Source organism: Crocuta crocuta, unplaced genomic scaffold (assembly GCF_008692635.1).
Source record: "Crocuta crocuta isolate KB4526 unplaced genomic scaffold, BGI_CrCroc_1.0 scaffold45, whole genome shotgun sequence".
Lineage (NCBI taxonomy): Eukaryota > Metazoa > Chordata > Mammalia > Carnivora > Hyaenidae > Crocuta > Crocuta crocuta.
The window spans coordinates 466,114-490,533 of record NW_027530544.1 but is presented as its reverse complement, the minus strand read 5'-3'; the positions used below and the strand labels follow the sequence as shown (position 1 = coordinate 490,533).

At 33.2% G+C, this 24,420-nt stretch overlaps 1 protein-coding gene across 2 annotated transcripts in view; it reads left to right on the top strand.

Moving 5' to 3' along the window:
• The window catches only part of IQCB1 (IQ motif containing B1), a 60,087-nt gene that overhangs the window by 12,904 nt on the left and 22,763 nt on the right, over positions 1-24,420 (top strand). For both annotated transcript variants that reach the window (XM_077767727.1, XM_077767728.1), the window contains exons 7-10: positions 2,091-2,190; positions 11,708-11,886; positions 14,437-14,546; positions 15,154-15,263. In XM_077767727.1, the coding sequence (XP_077623853.1) occupies positions 2,091-2,190; positions 11,708-11,886; positions 14,437-14,546; positions 15,154-15,263 (499 nt within the window). The remainder of the gene's footprint in view (positions 1-2,090; positions 2,191-11,707; positions 11,887-14,436; positions 14,547-15,153; positions 15,264-24,420) is intronic.

The following is a 24,420-nucleotide window of genomic DNA, read 5'->3' as shown; positions in this document are numbered from 1 at the left end:
TATGCATGCACATAAAGAATCAAATAGTTCTATAAGGATTGTTAAAAACACAAACTCTGGCCCTTGTGCCTCACTTCATTCCCATTTTTCAAAGGCAGCTGCTTCCAATTAGTATAACTAATACTTTGGGTACTTATATCCATTTGAAACTAAGTAGACCCAGAAACCAGGTCCTATGAATCCCTAGAATAGTCTCTNTTTTTTTTTATATTTAGGTACTTCCTTTTCTTTTAAAGCATTATCTATTCCCCATTTATGAAACAAATACTATAAAGTTTCCAATTTAAACAACTATTTTACCAGAAATCTAAAGTACTTAGTTTTTACAATGCTATAACGAGAAATAAAAGGCATAGTAAAAAGAGAGACAGCAAGAGAGAGAATACTTGAATAACTTTTAAAATATGCCATTTTTTTCTTCCATAAATAGTAACTACAACAAATGTGACAGTGTTCCTCAGGTCATTCTGTAGATTTAAAATATCAGTAAAGTATGTATTAAAACTAAATTACATGGTTGTGAAATTCATATACAAAATGGGTATAAAATTAGGGTCTCTAATAAACTTTCTCTTTAAAAAGAATCAGCTCTTGGAGAAATGGCTGACCATAGGTCTGAGATAAAAAATATGCAAAGGGAGGTGATGGGCATGGAGGAAAGCACTTGTTAGGATGAGCACTGGGTGTTATATGTAAACCAACTTGACAAGAAACTAAGGGAAAAAAAATTACTATCAGAAAAAAAAAGTATGCAAGGTAAGCCTGAAGTATTTTGTATACCAGATAGAAAGGAAGCAATCAAAGTTTAATGAGATCTTGTGAAAAGGATTCAGGAGCCAAAATAAGGAAGCTTCTATTAGCTAAATATGGGAAATTAGAGCAGTAATAAGGATAATAACTATGGAGGATTAAAACATATCAACTTTTTAAAAATTACCATTAGAGTCTACTAGGGAACCAATTCATTTTGAAAACTGGTAAATGAAGAATCCAGCATTTCTCTTGCCTTTTCTTATGAACTGATGAGAAATTTCTCTTTATAAAAGTATTCCAATTGGTGAAAAAATTAAGATCTACATAGACAAATCTTTATGTAGACAAAAATGAAAAAATGTACTTATTCCAGTTATAAAAAAGAATTCTTTACTATTGAAGTAATAGAAAATAACAAGCTATAGAAATATTTAATAGTGGAATTGTTCTCTTGAAGTTGCTAAATGTTAAAAAAAATGATGTTTAGTAAAATTGAAATATTGGACTTTGTAAATGGAAGAACAGTCATTAATATGTGAAAGAAATCAAATGTATTCTCTCAGGAGAGAGAAGAGGAAAAGAGTAAAGTTGTTTCATGGAAGCTAGGATAGTATTCACACAACTGCCTTGTCTGCACACCTGATCCCGCTTAAATTAAAATTCTGATAAGTTAATAGAGAAGGGAGTAGAAACTGACATTTACTGAGAACCTATCCAGTAGGGTAGTTTTAGGACATTTGGCAGTAGTCTGTGAGAGAGCTCTTCTTATTTTATAGATGAAGAAATGGGAGTTCTGAGAGGTTAAGCAATTTGCATAAGCATCCAATGTCAGGCCTTTATAACTGGCTTCTCAAAGCCCAAAAATTATAAACCAATAAAAACAAATGTTTTCTAAGTAATAATTTAATTATTAGTTAAGACAAAATATTAGCAAACACGGTACATTATATAACAATTGTTTTAAGGATGTCAGTATTTACAGTTATATGTACTATTTCCATTCCTTCATATTCTCTTTTTTTCACAGAAAATTTGATTTTATTCACTGAAATTTATTGCTAGAAAGATTCGAATTTAGGATATGTTTTATTTTATTTCTCATTTAACGGGAGATAACAATAGAGTCTTAGTATTTGTAGATGCTTTCTGTTTATAACTTTTGTAAAATGGAATGACTTATTTATGGTTACCGAAACTACCCATCTTAAAATCTTTATTGTAAACCAGACAAAGGCAGGAGTTTTAGCAGAAATGGTCATGCTTGGATTTGGTTTTGAAAAGAAATGAATCTTGATTATGTCATAGAACCTTTGTTTTAATTTTTTCTCCTCTTTTAGTACTGCAAAGTGATCATTTCTTACACTTACTACAAACTGACAATCTTCAAATAGGATCTACAGTCATGACTATGCTACAGAATATACTACAGATCAACAGGTGATTTGGTTTTACAAAGCATTTATCAAAGTATTTATAATTTTAAACTTTTGGTACAGAAATGTTACCAGTTTTATTCTGGTTTTGCTGAAATCATCAATTACATATGACTAGTGCATGATATCTCAAGAGCTCTGTTATGACGATTGTCTTTCAGAAAAAAAAAATAAAACACCATAAAAGACTAAATTTATCATTGAATTGGTATCTCAGAGCTTAAGAAGCTTGTAGACAAATCTCAGGCTTAGAGAAGAATATTTAGGGTGCTATCTGATGAAAAATATTGAGATTACAATTAAAAAATGCTTAATCATATTTGTTTAGCAAACTGCAAGCTTACTATTATGTGAGATGCTTTACTTAGAAGGGCATAAAAGAACTGATAGCCAGTTTTTCCAGATTAAAATGGAAAAAAAAAGTATACACAATTGTAATAATTGATTCTTCCAATTAAATATGGATTTATTAAATGTCTACTAAGTGTTAGTATGTGTCTGTCATTGGGTTCCCAAAGTTGATTAAGATATAAAACTTGCTTTCAAATAGCTTACCGTATAGTGGAAGAGACCAACCAATGGACATGATTATTTTATAGCACATTAAGTTACAGTTATAAAGGTGTGGACAAGTATTAGAGGAGCTCCTAACCAAAACCAAGGGGTGATACTTCCTCAAGATGGTAGCACCTGAGGAGAAACTTTAAGAATGAAAAATTAGCTGGAGAGAAAGAAGAGAAAGCCACAGGCAATAATGCAAGCAAATGCACAGAAATAAGAATTAACATGATGAGGATGAAAAATGGGTACAGTTCATCATTGCTGGCATCTACAGTTGGTGGAGGTGACTAACAAGTTCTACAGACTTAAGTCATGAAGAGCTTATATGTTGTATTAAGGAAATTAAGTCCTATTCTATAGGTAATAGAACTATTAAAAGATTTTTAAAATGGATAAAAATAAGTATATTTCACTTACATTACTCAGGTTACTATGTGGGGGAAGAATTTAAGGGGGACAAAACTCTAGACAAAGAAGGCAATTAAGAGGAAGCAACTATAGTAATTCAAGTGAAGTAGTAAAATCTTGGCCTTGGGCACTGGTACCAAATAGATTTTAAAACAAAATAAAAACTAATGAAAACCATCAAGACTTTACTGCCACTCGTGATTGAGATGGAATAATTGAAATGGATTTACCCTACCACCTGAAGAAAACAAATACCAGGCAAAATATGAAACAACAGTTTTAAGGAAACTGGACTTAAGTCAGTGAAAGAAAAGTGAGCCCTAAGAAAAAGGAATTAATAAGATGAGCCTAACAGTTTCTGCAACTCACAGCATTGAGAGCGTTTCCAGACTGTGGCACAGGGAGGGGTATCCTAGCCAGGCTGAGTTGAAAAGGTAGAGGTGAGAGTCTGAGGAGAACAAAACAGCTAGAGTTATAAGACAGAACACCAAAGAAGAGAGAGCTACATGAAGAGAGAGCCCCAGATGTCAGAGTCTCCTTCAAGTATTTGGTAGAGTACCAATTGGCATATACATGTGAAGAAACTACTCAATGTCAGAGAAAAAAATAATCCAAAACAGTGAAAAGGAACAGTATCAGAAGTTCTCACAGAGCCATCCAAACAAAAGCAGCACCCAAAAGGATCAAATTATTTCCAAATAACTGCTCTGGTGTTTGAAAATGTCTTTATCTTAAAAAAAATTTTTGTAAGGTATACAAAGTAGGAAGTTTAGCAGAAATGGTCGTGTTTTGATTTGGTTTTAAAGGGGTGAGAAAATCCCACCTGTGCTATCATAGCATCTTCGATTTCTTTTTTTCCCTCTTCCTTTAGTAATACAAACTGATAATTTCTTACAATTACTACAAACTAAAGATGTTCAGGTAGGATCTACAATCATAACTGCTATAGAATATACCACAGATTTAATGGGTGGCTTGGTTTTATAAAATATTACTGATATTTTAGTTTGGGCAGAAGCATTACCAATCTGATACTAATTTCACTAAATTATTGGTTACATATGATTTGCATATGGAACTTGAAAATCTCTAACCAAAAGAAAACTCAAAAATATTTTTAGGAATACACAAATACCTAGCACCCAACAAGATAAAATTCATACAAGTACCAGGCATGCAAACATGCAGGAAAACAGGACCAATAATGAGAAGAATCAGTTGATGAAGACTGACATATATGTTAGAATTAATAGACAAGGACATTAGGATAATCATTATAACTATATTCCATGTTTTCAAAAAGTTTAATAAAGACCTATATACAAATCCCAGAGTGAACTTCTAGATATGAAAGCTGCAAACTCGATATGAAAAATACGCTAGATAGGATTCACAGCAGATTAACACTGCAGATTAATGAATTTAAAGACATAGCAGTAGAAACAATCCATAATGAAACAAAAGCAATCAAGAAAGAAAAACACCTTAGTGGACTGTAGAACTATTTGAAACAACTTTATGTAGGCATAATTAGAGTATCTAAAGGATGTAGTAGAGTTAGAAGAAAATATTTGAAGAAACCGTGTCTAAAATTTTTCCACATTCGTTGAAAACTATAATCTTGCAAATTCAAAAATCTCATCAAGGGGCACCTGGGTGGCTCAGTCGGTTAAGCGTCCAACTTCGGCTCAGGTCATGATCTCACGGTTCGTGGGTTAAGCCCCGCATTGGGCTCTGTGCTGACAGCTCAGAGCCTGGAGCCTGCTTCAGATTCTGTAACTCCCTGTCTCTCTGAGCCTCCCCTGCTCACGCTGTCTCTCTCTGTCTCTCAGAAATTTAAAAAAAAAAAAAAATTTCATCAAACCCCAAGGACAGTAAAATATGACACCAAGGTACATTGAAATCAAAGCATTAAAGGGATGCCTGGGTGGCTCAGTCAGCTAAGTGTTCAACTTTGGCTCAAGTCATGATCTCATGGCTTGTGGGTTCATGCCCCACGTTGGACTCTGCTGACAACTCAGAGCCTGGAGCCTGCTTTGGATTCTTTCTCTCTCTCTCTCTCAAAAATAAACACATTAAAGTCAGTGAAAAGAGAAAATCTTAAAGGCAACCAGAGGAAAAAAAGACATCATACAAGAGAGGAATGAAGATAAGAATGACAAAAACTTTCTCATCAGAAGCTTAAGAGGAGTTGAGCAACATCTTTAAAATACTGAAAGAAAACAGCTTTCAAACCTAGAATTTTATACCCAGTGGAAATATGTTTCAAAAACAAAGGCAAAATACTTTTTCAGAAATCACCAGCAGACCCACACAAAGTACAAGAAATGTTTAAGGAAATCCTTCAACCAGAAGGAAAGATCTACACAAAATATTGAAGAATATCAGAAATGGTAATCATCATATAACTATAAAAGATTATTTTCCTTATAATATATGTGTAACATAATGTTTACTTATACAACAATAATAACGTATTTGGAGGTTTGTAACGTGTTAGTAAATGTATTACAACAATAACATAAAGACAGAAAAGGAATGGAAGTGTGTTACAAATTCTTATACTATAAATAGGTTTCCTAGGCTATCTGAAAGTTTGCTTTGTGCCTCTTTGCTTTTATGGAAGACCTACATTAGTACCTGTTTTTGCTAACCAAAAGAAATTCGAAGACAATTTTCAGTTCTACAGAATGGTAATTGTTTCTTCACTTTTTAGAAGTGATGTTTATAAAAGGTTTCATAGGAACACTCTAGTTTCTTGATAGTGGGAGACACCTGTACATGTAGTAGTATATCAATTAAAGTTAGTAGTATATCACTTGAAGGTATAAAGCTAGTAGTATATCACTTGAAGATATATGCTGTGAACGCTAATGCAATCAATAAAGTAACAAGACAACGAGTTAATAGCTAATAAGCCAAGAAAGGCAGTAAAAATCATAAAGCAATACTTACTCCAAAGTAAGGCAGTAAAAAAAAAAAAAAAGTAAGTAAAGGACAGTGGAACAAGTAGTCACCAACTAACAGATTTAAACCTATACTGTATTAGATACAAATGGCTAGAGACCCTCAGTTACAAGGAACAGATTGACAAATTGGATGAAAAAGTAGGAACCAGCTACATGCAATTTTCCAGAAATAACACCTTAAATATAAAAACACACAGGGGTTCCTGGATGACTCAGTTGGTTGAACATTCAACTCTGATTTCGGATAAAGTCATGATCCCAGCATTGTGGGATTGAACCCTGGGTCTGGCTTCATGCTGGGTGTGGAACCTGCTTAAGATTCTCTCTCTCCCTCTCCCCCACTCCTGCACACGCTCTCTCAAATAAAAGACATTAAAAAATAATATAAAAACACACATAGATTAAAAGTGAAAGGATGAAAATAGATATACTATGCTAACCATCATAAAAATAAAGCTGGAATGTCTCTATTAATATCAGAAAAAGTAAGTTTCAGAAAAAAAATATTACCAATGATGGTTATTTCATAATAAAGAATCAGTTCATCAGAAAAACATGTTTACTGACCTAAAAGCAGATATGCAAATACAAAGAAAATATTGATAGACTTACAAGGTGAAATTGACAAATCTACAATTAAATTGAAAGATGTCCATATGTCTTTCTTGATAATTGGTAGAATAAATAGATTAAAAAATATGACAATGGAAGATTTGAAGAAAATCAACAAACTTAATTGAAAATTTTAGAACATTCTGCCAAAGAACAGCAGAATGTACATTATTTTCAAATGTAAATGAACATTTACATAGATAGGCCCTTTGGGGGCCATAAAATAGGTTTCAATAAATGTAAAAGGATTTAAGTCATTCAAAGTATGTTCTCTAACTTCAATGTAATTAAACTAGAAATTAATACTAAGAAGACCTCTGAAAAATCCCTTAATATGTGGAAAATAATGCTCTCATCTAAATAACCAAAAGGACAAAGAAAAAATAAGTTAGAAGATGTTTTTAAATAAATGGAAATGAAAACAGCATATCCCAGTTTCTGGTATGAATCTAAATTAAAGCAATACTTAATGGAAAAATTTATATCACATTAATACCAACATACGTTTCACCCACTATCTAAAAGTAAAGCATTCATATAAAACCTTTCCTAAGCCAAAATGGTGTAAAGCAAAGAAGCAATTACCATTCGTTTATATAGGAAAAAATGTTGAGCATTTAAGACCCCAAAAATGACCTCCCAGGCTTTTCTGATACCTTAGGACACATCTTGCTAAAGGATGCACAGAATAAATTGAGATACAGCACAGATGCTCACAAACAGTTCAAAGTGATGGTGGCCTGATGCTGAAATACTGAGTGCAGTTCCCAGGGAAGGATCTTCTTGGTGCCATTCTGGCTTTTCGGGATGTGCACTGCTTTTATAACAGCTTGCTGCAAAACAAATACTGAATGCTGTTTTCACTTTTTGCCTTTTTTGTAAAAGCAACAACCTTCAGTTTTATTTTAATTAGCAAAAAACATGTACTAATGTAGGTATTTCATAACAGTTAAGGGATATAATGCAAACTTTTGAAAAGCTGGGGCTACCTGTATTAGAAAAGAAGAAAAGTGACAGCCAGATCATTAACTTCACCTTCCCCTTTAGGAAACTAAGAGGGGGGAATTAAGTTCTAGCAGAAGAAAGAAAATGATAGGGACACCTGGCTAGCTCAGTTGGTGGAGCATACAGCTCTTGATCTCAGGGTTGTGAGTTCAAGCCCCATGTCGGAGATGGAGATTACTTAAAAAATAAAATATTAAAAAAAAAAGAAAGTGATAAAGATCAAAGCAGAAATCTGTAAAATAGTAACAATAACAACAACAGAATAGAAAATCAATGAAATCATAAGCTGGTTCATTGAGATGATCAATGAAATTAATAAACCTTTAACAAGACTGATCAGGGGAAGAAATAGAAGAGAATACAACCTATCAATATCAGGAATTAGGAGACAACACAATAAAGTCAATAGATATTAGAAGTGTTGTAAGGAAATAATGTGAACAACTTTATGCTAATTAAGGTAAAATGGACAAGTTCTTTGAAAGACACATTCTACCAAAACTTGCTTAAGAAGCAAAACAACAAAAAAGAAGTGATAGATAATCTGAATAGCCAAAAGTATGAAGAAATTGATTTTCTGGCTGAAACATTTGCCACAAAGGAAACTTCACTGGTAAATTCTCATAAACATTTAATTAAATAATCCTAAACAAACTCTTCTGGAATATTGAAGAGGAAGAAATAGTTCCCAACTCATAATATGAGATCAGAATTACTTGTTACCAAACCAAGACATTATAATATATTAAAACCCAACAATATATTAAAAAGTCAATACATTTTGAATAAGTTGGATTTATCCAAGGAATCTAGGACTAGAGTAATATTTTAAAGTCAAGCAATGTAATTCATCATGTTAACAAAACAAAAAAGGAAAAACATCATTATATCAATAGATACAGAAAAATTATTTGAAAAATCCATGATCCATTCCTGATTTTTCAAAAAGAAAAACAGCACAGTATTAGTAGAAGATAGAACCTTGTCAGTCTAATGAAAGTCATCTAGGAAATACTTAGTGCTAAATGCTTTCCCTAAATGACCATGGACAAGATAAGGATCTCCACTGGAGTTTCTAGCTTTTACAGTCAAGCAAGGAGAGGAAAAGTTATTTGTATAGACAGGAAGAAACAAAGCTCTCTGTATTTGGAAATTACATTGTCATCTATGTAGAAAAACCAATAGACAGTACAAAGAAGCCACTAAGACTAATAAGTAATTGTACCAAGGGTAATAAGATATAAAATCAGTATAAAAATATAACTTGTATAAAACTTATATAAAACTTGTATAAAACTTATATAAAAACTTGTATATAACTTATATAAAAATATAAGTTGAAGGTTTATATCCATCAGTTAATACTAAAAAAAGTTAAATTTTTAAGATATTGCAACTTAAAATAGCATAAAAATATGAAATGTATAGGGTTAAATCTGAAAAGATATGGGAAAGACCCATTCACTTAAAACTGTAAGACATTGCTGAGCAGAATTAAAGACTATGTAAATAAATGGAAAGATATACCATGTTGATAGATGAGTGGTGCAATATTAAGATTCAAATTCTCTCCAAATTGAATTTAATTTAAATTAAAATACTTTAAATGTAATCCCACTCAAATCTAATTTTTGTAGAAATTGACAAATTAGTTTGTCAATTTCTACAATTCATATGAAAAATAAAGGACCTAAAATATAAAATACCCTAACCAACTTTGAAAATGAAGAACAAAGCTGGAAGGTTTACACTACCCAATTTTAAGGCTTTATAAAGCTAACATAATTAAAACAATGAAGTGTTAATGCAAAGATAAACAAATATTTCTATGTAACAGAATAGAATCCAGAAATAGACTTAACACATATATAAACAGTTGATTTTCAAAACAGGTGTAAAGTCCATTCAGGATGAAAACAATAGTCTTTTTAAGTGTAATGGAACAATTGGCTGTCAGTATTTAGAGAGAAGAATTTTGATCTGTACATCTTAACCAATACAAAAATTAATTCAAAATGGATAATAGACCTAAATGTAAAATATAAACTACAGACCTTCTTAAAGAAAATAGTAGAAAGACATTAAGACCTTGGTTTCCATGAAATTTCTTAAATTCTTAATCATGCCACCAAAAGTAAAATCCATGAAAGAAATTGATTAGTTTAGACTTCATCAAAATTTTAAGTCTGTTCTTCAAAAGACACTATTTAAGAAAATAAAAAGACAAAACAGACTGGCAGAATATATTTGAAAAGCATGTATCAAGTATTTGTATCTGGAATATACAAAAACTTTCAAATTTTTAAAAAGCTAAGTTTGAAAAATGAGCAAAAGATCTGTACAGACACTTATAAAGAAGATACGTGAGTGGCAAGCCCACAAAAAGATGTTCAGCAATATTAATCATTAGAGAGATACCACTATACACTTGTTAAATGGCTAAAATTTAAAACACTGACTGATTCAAATGTTGACAAAAATATGGAGGAATCAAACACTGCTAGTGGGAGTGATATAATAGTACAATTACTTTGGAAAATAGTTTATTTTCTTAATAAGCATGTACCTACCATATTTTCCATCCATTCCACTTCTAGGTATTTGCATGAGAAAAATGAAAGTATATGTCCATACTAAGACTTGTACATAAATGTTAATAACAGTTTTATCTGTAATAGCCAATAACTAGAAATAACTCAAATGTCCATTATAGGTGAATATATGGTATATCCATTCAGTAGACTACCACTCAGCAAAAAAAGTGAGTTAACTATTTATATATGAGACAATACAGATGAATATCAAAATAATTGTGCTGAGTGAAAGAAACGAGGCCAAAAAAAAAAATACATACTGTATAATTCCTTGTATAAAATTCCTGTAAACAAATTTTAGTGACAGAAAGTAGATTAGTGGTTGTCAGGGAATAAGCTTACAGAGATGAAGGAGTTGGAGGACTACAGTGAAGCACAAGGAAACTTTGTGGCACAATGGGTATGTTCCCTATTGTGATATTAGTGGTGAAATGTGTCAAAACAAAAATTTTATTCAACTTATTTATTAATGAAGGAACCAGTAAGATGTTTATATAGATTCAAAGGAGAATTTGAGGAAGGGAGATTTAAAGACTGGTTTTTCAAAGGAATATAGAAATGAATTTGCTAATAGCTAAAAAACCTAATTGATGTCTTATAAAACAGTAGCAGTTACCTTTGTTTACTAGACAAAATCCATTTGTATTGTTGATGAAGAATCTGTTTGCATTGCACTCAGATAAGAATCACTGTTACTCATTTTTTATAAGCTAACCTCTACTTTTGCAAAATTGCAAAATATCCTAATCAATAGTAAATACATAGTTAAGCAAAGGTACACATCCCTAGAAGATCACACACTCCTTAGGGGCAGGTGAGTAAAAAATAACCAATAATTTCTTTTGACTGTTTTCCAAGTTTCAGACAAGTTTTCATCACATAAGTAGTACAAGAAGGTAATTGTTAATGTAATGAAGGAAATACCTAAGGAAAGATAAATTCTATATTACGTCCATGATAATTGAATTCCTATAGGATTTTTCTCGTCTTACATCGTTAAGCAATGAACCATGTACTGTCTTGTGATTTTCTTTTTATTGTTTGAAGCTTTTAAATCATCTATGTAATATTTTGCACATTTATCTTTCCTCTGCAGTTTGATTGCAGGTTTTTCAGAGGAGAGAGTATTCGGCTGCTTTGTATTTCCTGTTTTAGCTAGCATGGGCCTTGCACACAGTAGGAATACAATAAATAGTAGTTGATTTAATGTGATACATTCATAGAACTAAGCTATATGTTTAAAAACTGGGTTATCTTCTTGCATCTGGCCACAGTTAGTCATCAAGTTGCTAAAATTTTTATGTTTAATTTTTTATACCTATACATCCATTAGTAATGGTACATTCTTTATCTTTTTATTTTGTTCTATTAGTGGTGATTTACTCCGAATAGAAGGAAAAAAACTACATTCAATTTTAGATGAAGTTGTTTTCAAGCTTTTATCAACTCCTAGCTCAGTCATAAGAAGTACTGCTACAAAGCTCCTACTGCTGATGACTGAAACCCATCAAGAAATTTTGATTTTACTGAGACTGAGTGCCTGCTACAAAGGTAGTGCATATATTCTTTCTTTAATTGAGATTCTCAAAAAGAAATTTTTATTGATGGTTAATGGAAAACAAAATTTCTTTATTTTTAAAGATTCCAGTTGTTATCATGCAGTGTAATATTAATTTCATGTGTACAATTTAGTGGTTAAATAGTGATGGGGATTAAGAAGTACGCTTCTGATGACCACTTAGTATGGTGTGGAAGTGTTGAATCACTAAAATTCTTATACTTTAAAAAACTCAATAAGTGAAGTGTGTAGATAAAACCCTATTACAACAGATACCAATTCAGGAAAATACTTTATGTATTCCAGTTATCTTCATGTCTAAATGGATGGTTTGTGGTACTTTGTGGATGAGGTTACAATGAATACTTCTCTGACAAAAAGTGTTGTATATTAAATATACTATGTTGTATAGTAAAATAATGACCAAAAAGACTGGTGACCTTTATAAGATTAATTTTACTGGAGAAAATAGAGCTGTGCTTGAGAGATTGACAGCCCGTTTGATCTTTACATCATTAAACAATTACTCTTCAGGTCTTACACTGCTTTTTCTCAAAGCAAACAAAACTTCCTCACATGCAAAATTATATATGAATAAAAGTCAGAAATTTTGAGGAGGAAAGGCTCAGTATAATGCCATTCCTATATAATAGCTTTCATTTAATTGAGAATTTACTATGACAGTCATAGTTCTGCATACCTTATTCTGCATTAAAATATTTAATCTTCATAACAACCCCATGAGATACCCTCATTTTATAGCAATATGAAAACAGAGACATGAAAAAATTAGGTAATTTACCGAGGATCCCACAGATAGTGGGGGTTTTTTGTTTTGTTTTGTTTTTGTTTTTGTTTTTAAACTGACAAGCAAAGTTGTTAGGTTTGTTTTATTTCTTTGTTATCCAGGGCCATGAATTTATTACACTATCTTATTTAGCATGGTCAGGAAATGGGTTTCTAGTTACGAGTATACTCACTAATACAGGGCCATATTATATGGAAATGTTTAAAGATTACAACATTAAATTATGCATTTAATACCCAAACTATTACAGTGGCCTTCTAATCATGCTTGATGATTTGGAAGGCACTATTTAGTAACTAATCTTGCATCAGTCATTAGTGTGAACATTGTAATTATTTTGTTATAGGAATAAAGAGGGAAAGAAAGTGCCACTAATAGTACTCTCTAGTTGATATTCTGCCAGATATTCATTTTTAAATTTAATAATTAATTTTTGTCTGTAAGAAATGTGAATGTCCAAAGAATTCATTATAAAGGAATTTTGCCTTAACAATTCATCTTCCTTTCTTTTCTCAGTAGTAGAACTTACTTAGTTTCCTCAAGATATTTTACAATGATTAAACAAAGAGGGAGGCAAACCATAAGAGACTCTTAAATACAGAGAACAAACTGAGGGTAGATGGGGCTGGGGAAAATGGGTAATGGGCATTAAAAAGGGCATTTGTTGAGATGAGCATTGAGTGAGCATGTAAGTGATGAATCATTGGATTCTACTCATGAAGCCAGGACTATACTGTATGTTAACTAACTTGAGAATAAATAAAAAATTTTTTTAAATTAGAAAAAAAATATTTTACAATTATTGCTACTGCTGAGAACTTGAGTTTTGAAGAGAAGTATAAAGGCATGGTCAGATCCATATGGGCTTCCCCAATTATACATTCCAAGGACAAGTTACTTTATTTATAGTGAATACCATAATACATCATTTCAACATGCTTAGAAATAGTACTTTATACCTTATACTACTACTGTGTTTTATTTTGGGATGAAAATGCAGTATTTATAACACTTCTGCTATAAGAATTACTCAGTACCCTATTGATTTGCCCCAAATTACATACAATACTGTATAGTTTCATTTAATAATAGGTTTCTTTAAGAATGACTAATAACAGGGGCGCCTGGGTGGCTTAGTCGGTTAAGCGTCCGACTTTCACTTAGGTCATGATCTCGCGGTTTGTGGGTTCGAGCCCCGCGTCGGGCTCTGTGCTGACTGCCAGCGCAGAGCCTGGAGCCTGTCTCAGAGTCTGTGACTCCGTCTCTCTCTGACCCTCCCCTGCTCACGCTGTCTCTCTCTCTCTCTCTCCTATAAATAAAAAAAAAAAAAAAAAGAATGACTAATAACTTGTTTAAATGTTTCCATAGTGTAGTCATTTAACTCAGTATACTATTTATTTTTAAAAGTGTTTCAGTTTAAGGTATTTATGTTCAAACAGGAAGAAAATTCTGTATCTCTACCTTTTGATTTACCACTTACCTCTTTTTAAGTAACGATACTGAGGGGACAGCCTTTGCATCAGATATTACAAGTGAGCACATAAAATTACCTAGAACACAGAAATATCCTAAAGACCTCAATCTAGAAGTCTTTGAGAAAAGGAGAAAAAATCATGTAATTAATTTTGCTGTTGTATTCATTTCTTTCTAAACTAGACTTTTTAACCTCAAATTAATCCTGATAGATAACAAATCATGTTTTATTTTTAAATGTACCTTTGTTATTCTGTTTCAGGACTCAGACGTCTACTAAATAAGCAAGAGCCTGGGACAGAGTTTAGTCAAGAACTTGGACAGCTCATTGCCCTTTTAACCCCTAAGGTCTATCAGGAAGTAGAAGAACAGGTAATAAGTTACAAGAAAAAATAATTTGCATATTTGCTAACATTTCAGTAAACATTTTAGTTTCAAAATACTGGAGAGTGGTAGCTTCTTGAATTTTTTATTTGCTGTCTTTCTCCCTTTCTTTACTTATCTCCTCAAATATTCTGAGCAGCCAGAGTTTGATGAGGCAAGGGGTTTCTATGGACCCCATTTTTTATCTTAGAGCCTTTTTTTAAGCCTGTTCAATGAGTTCTTCATACCCTTCAATGCTTGAATAAGTGAGGCCAGGCATAAGAAGTCAAGCAGAGGGGAAAGTATTAAAAATTGGCAGAACTATGAAATTCTTATACAAGGAGTAGAAGTGAGATTAATTAAGGAGAATTCAGAGCTAATCAAACTATATCTTGAATAGATTCTAGATAGTACCTGAGAATCTAATGTACCTCCTTTGGAAGATCAAGTTTAATATTCTTAGACCTCACCTGTCTTGACCCTATGAAATTGCCTCCTCCCCAGTTTATTAGAGGTAGAGATTAATACTTGCCCAGGCCTGATATTTTAAAAGGTAAACTTTTAAATAAAATTTTCCTAGAGGTGTCTGTAAATTAATTCTGGCCTTTAATTTCAGAAACTACATCAAGCAGCTTGCTTGATTCAAGCTTATTGGAAGGGTTTCCAAACTAGAAAGAGATTAAAGAAGCTTCCATCTGCTGTGATTACTTTGCAGAGGAGTTTCAGGTAAAAAGGTTTGGTGAGGAATGATGATCTTAGAGGATAGATATATCTTATTACAGTATAGCTGAGTGAACACCTGAGGTGTTTTTTCCCTCAATTTTTCTAATCTGGTTCTTTTACTCTTTTTCTAAATTAAAGGATAGTTCACATACAATATTATGTCAGTTATTCAAAGTGATTCAACATTTATATACATTGTAAAATGATCATCATGATAAGTCTAGGTATCAATTGTCATCACACAAATGTATTATAATATTATTGATTATATTCCCTATGCTGTACTTTACATCCTTGTGACTTGTTTATTTAATAACTGGAAGTTTATACCTCTTTTCATCTATTTTGTCCATCCCCCTGCCTGCCTCCCCCTTTGGCTACCACCAGTTCATATCTGTTTTTATAGATCTGTTTGTTTTATTTACTTTGTTTTATTTTTTAGATGCTATATATATGTATAGAATCATATGGCATTTTATTTTCTCTGACTTAATTTCACTTAGCGTAATTCCCTCTAGGACCGTCTATGTTACCACAAATGGTAAGATTTCATTCTTTTTATGGCTGAGTAACATTCCATTGTATTTATTTTATAAACCACATCTTCTTTATCCATCGATTCATGGACATTGGGTTGCTTCCATATCTTGGCTATTGTAAATAATGCTTGAGTGAAGATGGGGTGCATATATCTTTTTGAATTTGTATTTTCATTTTCTTTGGATAAATACACATAAATGGATTTTCTGGGTTGTAAGATATTTCTATTTTAAAACTTTTAGGAACTTCCATACTGTTTTCTATAGTGGCTACACCAATTTACATCCTGATCCCCATGCACTAGGTTTCCTTTTTCTCTCACATCCTTGCCAATACTTGTTATTTCTTGTCTTTTTATACTAGCCACTCTGACAAGTGTAAGATAATATCTCATTGTGGTTTTGATTTGCATTTCCCTGATGATTAGTGATGTTGAGCATTTTTTCATGTGTCTGTTGGCCATCTGTATGTGTTCCTCGGAAAAATGTGTATTCAAGATCTCTACCCATTTTTTAACTGAATTTTTGGGAGGTGATATTTGGTATTGAGTTGCATGAGTTCTTTATGTATTATGGATATTAACCCCTTATCAGATATATCATTTGCAGATAATCTTCCCCATTCACAGGTTGCCTTTTGTTTTGTTGATGTTATATCACCGTATAAAAGCTTTTTAGTTTGACATAATCATAATCGTTTATTTTTGCTTTTTTTTTCTGAGGAGACAGATCCAGAAAAAAAATATTGCTGAGACTGATGTCCAAGAGTATATATTGCCAGTGTTTTGTTTTAGGAGTTTTATGGTTTCAGGTCTTAGATTTAGGTCTTTAATCCATTTAGAGTTTATTTTTCTATAAGAAAGTGGTCCAGTTTCATTCATTTGCATGTAGTTGTCCAATTTTCCCAGCACCATTTGTTGAAGAGACTATCATTGTATATTCTTGCCCTCTTTGTCATAGATAATTGACCATAGGAGTGTGGGTTTATTTCTGGGCTCTCTATTCTGTTTCATTGGTCTACATGTTTTGGTGCCAGCACCATTCTGTTTTGATTACTAGGGCTTTGTAGTATAGTTTGAAACCTGGGAATGTGATACCTCCAGCTTTGTTGTTCTTTTTCAAGATTGCTTTGACTATCCAGGGTCTTTTGTGTTCCATACAAGTTTTAGGATTCATTTATACTAGTGAAAAATGCCAGTGTAGATAGAGACTACATTGAATCTGTAGATTACTTTGAGTAATGACATTTTAATAATATTAATTCTTCTAATTCTTGAGCATAGTATATCTTTCCACTTAATTTATGCCATCATCAGTTTCTTTCATCAGTGTCTTACAGTTTTCACAATACATGTCTTTTACCTCCTTGGTTAAATTTATTACTAGGTATTTTATTCTTTTGGTTCAATTGTAAATGGGATTGTTTTCTTAATTTCTTTTCCTGCTACTTCATTATTAGTATATGGAAATACAACAGATTTCTGTCAATTAATTTTGTAACCTACAAATTTAATGAATTCATTTATTCTAATAGTTTTTTTGGTTAGGATTTTCTATATATAGTATTATATAATTTGGAAACAGTGACAGTTTCTTCTTACTTCCCGATTTGAATGCCTTCTATCTCTTTTTCTTTTTCTTTTTTTTTTTAATGTTTTATTTATTTCTAGGGGGGAGAGAGAGAGAGACAGAGTGAGCAGGGGAGGGTCAGAGAGAGAGGGAGTCACAGACTCTGAGACAGGCTCCAGGCTCTGAGCTGGCAGTCAGCACAGAGCCCGACGCGGGGCTCGAACCCACGAACCGCGAGATCATGACCTAAGCGAAAGTTGGACGCTTAACCGACTAAGCCACCCAGGCGCCCCTTGTATTTCTTTCTCTTGTCGATTGCTGTGAATAGGACTTCTAGAACTATGATGAATAAAAGTGGCAAGGGTGGAATCCATGTCTTGTTCCTGATCTTAGAGGAAAAGCTCTGTTTTTCACCATTGAACATGATGTTAGCTATGCTTTTGTCATATATGTCCTGTATTATTTTGTATCTTTCCTTTAAACATATTTTATTGAGAGTTTTTACCATAAATGGCTATTGGATTTTGTCAGACGCTTTCTCTGCATCTCTTGAGACCATCATATGATTTTTTCCTTTGTTAATGTGGCATATTATGTGGATTGATTTGTGAATATTGAACCATCCTTGCATCCCTGGAATAAAACCCACTTGATCGTGATGTATGATCCTTTTAATGCATTCTTGAACTCCACTTGTTAAAATTTTATTGAGGAATTTGCATCTATCTATGTTTATTAGGATTATTGGCATATAATAATTTCCTTTTCTTCCTTTTCTTTTCTTTTCTTTCTTTCTTTTCTTTCTTTCTTTCTTTCTTTCTTTCTTTCTTTCTTTCTTTCTTTCTTTCTTTCTTTCTGTGTCTTTAGTTTTGTTATCAAGGTAATGCTGGCCTTGTAGAATGAATTTAGAAGTGTTCCTTCCTCTTAAATATCTTGTAGTAGTTTGAAAAGAGTAGATACTCTTTAAATGTTTGGTAGAATTCACCTGGGAAACCACTGATTCTGGACTTCTATTTGTTGGGAGTTTTGTTGATTCCTGGTTCAATATCATTATTAGTAATTGGTCAGTTAAGATTTTGTTTCTTCCTGATTCACTCTTTTAAGATTATATATTTCATTTTTTGTAGGTTCTAAGTTGTCTAATTTGTTGGCGTGCAATTTTTCATAGTAGTCTCTTATAATCCTTTGTATTTCTGTGGTGTTAGTTGTAACCTCTCTTTCATCTCTGATTTTATTTATTTGGGCCCTCTCTTTTTTTCTTGATGAATTTGGCCAAGGGTTTATTTTGTTTATATTTTCAAAGAACCAGTTCTTAGTTTCATTGACCTCTTTTTTTTTTTTTTTACACTATTTAATTATTTATGCTCTGGTCTTCATAATTTTTTTCCTCTATTAACTGTGGGCTTTTTTTGTGTTCTAGTCCCTTTAGGTTTAAGATTAGATTGTTATCGATTTTTTTTTTTGTTTTTTTCTGTGTGTGTGTGTGTGTGTGTGTGTGTCTGTGTGTGTTGGTTTTTCTTTTCTTTTTTTTGAAGTAGGCCTATGTTGCTATAAACTTTCCTCTTGAAACTGCTTTTTCTAAATCCTATAGATTTTGGAATGCTGTGTTTCCATTTTTATTTGTCTCAGTGTAATACTTTATTTCCTCTTTTATTTTTTTGTTGACCTATTGTTTATTTAATAGTGTATTGTTTAGACTCTGTGTGTTTGTGTTTGTTCCAGTTTGGTTTTTTTTCCTTGTAATTGAAATCTGGTTTTATACCATTGTGGTTAGAAAAGATACTTGATATCACTTCAGTCTTTTCTTTATAAATAGTTTATTGTCAAATTGGTTTCCATATAACACCCAGTGCTCATCCCCACAAGTGCCCTCCTCCATGCCCATCTCCCCCCTTCCTCCCCATCCATCAGTCCTTAGTTTGTTCTCAGAATTCAAGAGTCTCTCATGGTTTGCCTCTCTCCCTTTCCCCCACCATTTGCCCCTTTCTTCTCCCCCATGGTCCTCAGTTAAGTTCCTCCTAATCCTCCTATACGTGCACACATATGATATTTGTCCTTCTCTGCCTGACTTATTTCGCTCAGCATAACACCCTCAAGGTCCATCCATGTTGCTACACATGGCCAGATTTCATGGTTTCTCATTGCCATGTAGTATTCCATCATATAGATAAACCAATTCTTCTTGATCCATCTGTCCGTTGATGGATACTTAGGCTTTCCACGTTTTAGCTGTTGTTGAGAGTACTGCTGTGAACATTGGGGTACATGTGCTCCTATGCATCAGCATTTCTGTATCCCTTGGGTAAATTCCTAGCAGATATCACTTCAGTCTTAAATTTGTTGAGACTTGTTTTGTGGTTTAACATGTGATCTATCCTCAAGAATGTTCCATGTGCACTTGAAAAGAATGTGTAGTTTGCTGGTTTGGGATGGAATGTTCTGTATATATGTTAAATCCATCTGGTCTAATGTTTTGTTTAAGGCCACTTTTTCCTTATTGATTTTCTGTCTCAATCTATTCAGTGACGTAAGTGAGTTATTAAAGTCCCTGCTATTATGTATTACTGTCAGTTTCTCCCTTTACATTTGTTAATATTTGCTTTAAATATTTAGGTTCTTCTACATTAGGTGCATATATATATATGTGTATGTGTATATATATATGTATATTTTAGGTGTAAATATATATATTTACAGCTGTTATATTCTCTTGTATTGATTCCTTTATCATTATGTAATGCCCATATTTGTCTCATGGTCTTTGTTATAAAGTCTATTTTGTCTGATAGATGTATTGCTGCTTCAGCCTTCTTTTCACTTCATTTGCATGGATTATCTTTTTCCACCCCTTTATTTTCAGCCTATATGTGTCTTTAGGTCTGAAGTGAGTCTCGTAGGTAGCATGTAGATGGGTCTTGTTTTTTATCCATTCAGTCACTCTCTGTCTTATGGTTGGACATCTAGTCCATTTACATTTAAAGTAATTTTAACAGGTATGTACGTACTGCCATTTTGTTCATTGTTTCCTGGTTATTTGTGTAGTTCTTTTTTTTCTTCTATTTTTTGTGATTTGATGACTTTTAGTGTTATGCTTGGCTGTCTTTTTATTTTTTGTGTAGCTATTATAGATTTGGGGTATGTGGTTACCATGAGTTTCATATATAATGCTCTAATTATGTCAGTCTATATTAAGTTAATGGTCACTTAAGTTTGAACACATTCTAAAACACTCCCCCACCACCATGTTTTTGTTTTTGACATCATATTTTACTCATTACTTTGTGTGTCCCTTAACTAATTGTTGTAGATACAGTTGACTTTATTACTTTTGTCTTTTAACCTTCATACTAGCTTTATAAGTGGTTCATCCACTGTCTTTACTATATGTTTGCTTTTACTAGTGAGATTTTTTTCTTTCATAAATTCATTCCAGTTTAAAGAAGTTTCTTTAATATTTCTTGTAAGCCTGATTTTCATGGTAATGAATTTCTTTAACTTTTGTTTGTCTGGGGGACTTTTATCTCTCCTTCTACTTTGAATGATAATCTTGCTGGGTACTCTTGGTTGTACGTTTTTCCTTTCAGAACTTTGAAAATATCAAGCAATTCCCTTCTGGTCTGCAAAGGTGCTGCTAAACTAATCAGCCATAAGGCTGATTACATAACTAGTTGCTTATCTCTTGCTGATTTTAAGATTCTCTCTTTAATATTTGACATTTTAATTATTGCATATCTTGGTATTGACTTCTTTGGGTTAATCTTGTTGGGAGTTTCTGCACTTTTTGAATATGGATGCATGTTGCCTTCCCCAGATTAGGAAGTTTTCAGCTACTATTTCTTGAAATAAGTTTTCTACCCCTTTCTCTTGCTCTTCTCCTTCCAAGACCCCTAACATGCAAATGTTAGCACATTTGATGTTGTCCCAGACATCCTTTAAACTAGTCTAATTTTTTCAAGTTCTACAGTCTTTTTGCTGTTCAGGTTGGGTGATTTCTACTACACTGTCTTCCAGGTCATTGTTTGGTTTTTCTGCATTATCTAATCTGCTGTTGATTTCTTTCTAACTTATTTTTCATTTCATTTATTTTAGTCTTTAGCTCTGATTGGTTCTTTTTTTATATTTTCTATGTCTTTGTTGAAGTTCTCCCTGTGTTCAGCCATTCTTCTCCCAAATTTGATGAGCATCTTTGTAACAGTTACTTTGAACTCTTATGTAGTTCTTCTGAAGTTTTGTCTTGTTTTTTTTAAATGTTTTTTTTTCTTATTTTTAATTTATTTTTGAGAGGCAGAGAGCGAGCAAGCAGGGGAGGGTCAGAGAAAGGGAGATACAGAATCTGAAGCAGGCTCTAGGCTCTGAGCTAGCTGTCAGCACGGAGCCCGACACGGGGCTCAAACCCAAGGACCATGAGATCATGACCTGAGCTGAAGTCGGATGCTTAACTGACTGAGCCACCCAGGTGCCCCTTGTCTTGTTTTTTCATTTGGACCATATTCCCCTGTCTCCTCATTTTGCCTGACTTTCTGTGTTTGTTTCTATGAGTTAGCTAGAACAATTGTTGGTCTTCAAAGAGAAGGCTTATGTAGAAGACGTCCTAGGGGGGCCAGAAGCATAGTCTTCTCCAGGTCACTAGACCTAGGTGCAACAGGGGTGTCTCCTTTGTGGGCTTCATGCACTTTCCTTCTGATTGGGCTGCAACTTTTGTGGGCACACTGGTGGGTAGGACTGTCTAGAGCTCCCCTACCAGACAATTTGGGTGGGCTTCAGTTCAGGCCACTGCTTCCCACTGAATGCAGTGAGGCAGAACATGCTTTAAGGAGATGCTAGTCCCAGCCACCTGCCACCTGCAGGTTGGTGTGGTGAGTCCACAGGGCTATGCTGGGGAGAGGCATGTGGTACTAACAGAGTAGATGGAGAGTATCAGAAATGGAACCCACCAGTACTTCCATTCCCGGAGAAAGCTCCAACAGATACCTGGTCCTCTTTTAGCACACACCCTAAAATCAGTAAATTTCCTTTACACATGGCCGAGGCACTTTTCAAACTGCTGCCTCTTTGCTGGGTCTCAGAGTGAGTAAGTTTGTACGTGGATTTTTAAGAATAGAGTGTTCATTTCCTATAGCCTCTTTGCTGTCCCAAAAGTAAGCTCCACTGATTTTCAAAGCCAGATATTTATGGGCCCTTGTCTAGGTGCACATCCCCAGGGCAAGGTAGCCTGATGTCAGGTTTGAAACCCTTGTTCCACAGGGAATACCTCTATGCCTGTGGTATCTCTCCCACTGTGGGTGACTGTACCTGATCTCATCTCTGTCCCTCCTACTTTTCTTAATGTGCTTTGTCTTTATATTTTTAGCTGTAGAATAGCTAATCTTTAGGTTGTTCTTAGAGAGAGTTGCTCTGTATTTAATTGTAGCCTTATTTTCTGGAGAAGGAGATGAGCTCAGGATACTCCTGCTCTACCAACTTCCTCCTTCAGCTGTTTCTTTTACTATTGCTTTCATTCTTCTGAAAACACATTTCTGAATACCAGCATTCCAGTAACTAGATGTACTTTCAAAGCAAAGGACATAATGTAAGACAAAAATCTGATGGAACAAATACACAATTCTATTCACTTGATAAGACTTTTTTTGTGGGCAAGCCTACAGAGACAGGCAGTGATAGTCAATTATTTTATTTAACCTTTAAAATAAAAAGGTGCCTTAATTGTTCATATGTAATTATGGCAAAAACACAATGTATGAGTTCATAACAGTTTTAGTATGTTCACCTGAGTTTTATCAGTAAATATGCATGGATAGATATGGTCATTTAGATATGACACAGTGTGTCATTAATCTGTTTCAAGTGGGCCAAAAATGAAATACTGACAGCATATTATTTATGACTGACCCATCTAGATTCTTAGAGCCTATCGAAAGAATAACGCACACACACATATATACACACAAGTACATGACTTAGCTCCTAGTCATTTGTGATGAAATAGAGCTATCTCTGAAGTTATTTTTCATGCAGCTTTAGACTTAAAGCTAAATTTTCATTCACTAAAGTGAAACTTGCATATTCCAGAAGTCTGTTTTCTAAGAGGAGTAAAACTAGTCTTTTAATAACTGCAGCTGCATTTCTCAGTTGCAATTTTTTAAATAGTAATAGTGAACTAAAATTTAGATTTAAGTCATTGATGAAATTTTCCTTCAGAGAATAGTTGAAGATAGATTATTACTATTGGGCATGAGTTTTGTTATCTTTTTTAACATGAAATTTTAAACATGTTTCAATTGCCTGATAAATGCCAGTGGCCAAGCTAGGTATTGGAAGAGGTATTAAACAGATCTGATTTTGTATCCCACCTCAGCAACTTATGGGCTAAAAGACTGTGGACAAGTTGCCTAACTTCTTTCATCCTCAAGTTTCATGTCTATATAATGAGGATAATTGTGTACTTCCCAAGATTAAAATAATATAAAACTTTGTTTGTTTTTAGCGTATTACCTGGAACTTAGAAAAAATGATAGTGGGGAAATACATATGGCATATTTTTTGCCATTGAAGATTTACAAATCTAGTTAGACAAACAGATATGTTAAATAAATAGTACTTGTGAGAGGCAGTTGTAATTCATTCCAGCATTGCTCATGGTTAACTATGTATCCTACAATGTATCTCTGTAAAAACATTTTTGAAAGGATTTTTTGGTCAAATAAATATGGGTAATGATGAATATTTTGAGTCACAATTTATATTATTATCTTCAAGAATCTGAGATATTCTTGGTATAGCTTGCCTTCTTGTGGTGAACTCAAGAGTATTTATTACTTATGGATTCTACTTGCTATCATTCTTCCCTCTTACATGTAAAGGTACATGCTTCATAGCATGGACTCAGACCTTTTAATGTTCAGTCTCACAATTGTTGTCAAATATGCCAATCTACTTTTTCTTGTAATATAAAAATCTGTATTTAAAAGTATCCCAGGATTATAGATTTTGTCCACTTAGAAGTATATCTGTGGATGCTAATTTATGTTCCACTATTTTAAAGTAGAAGTTGC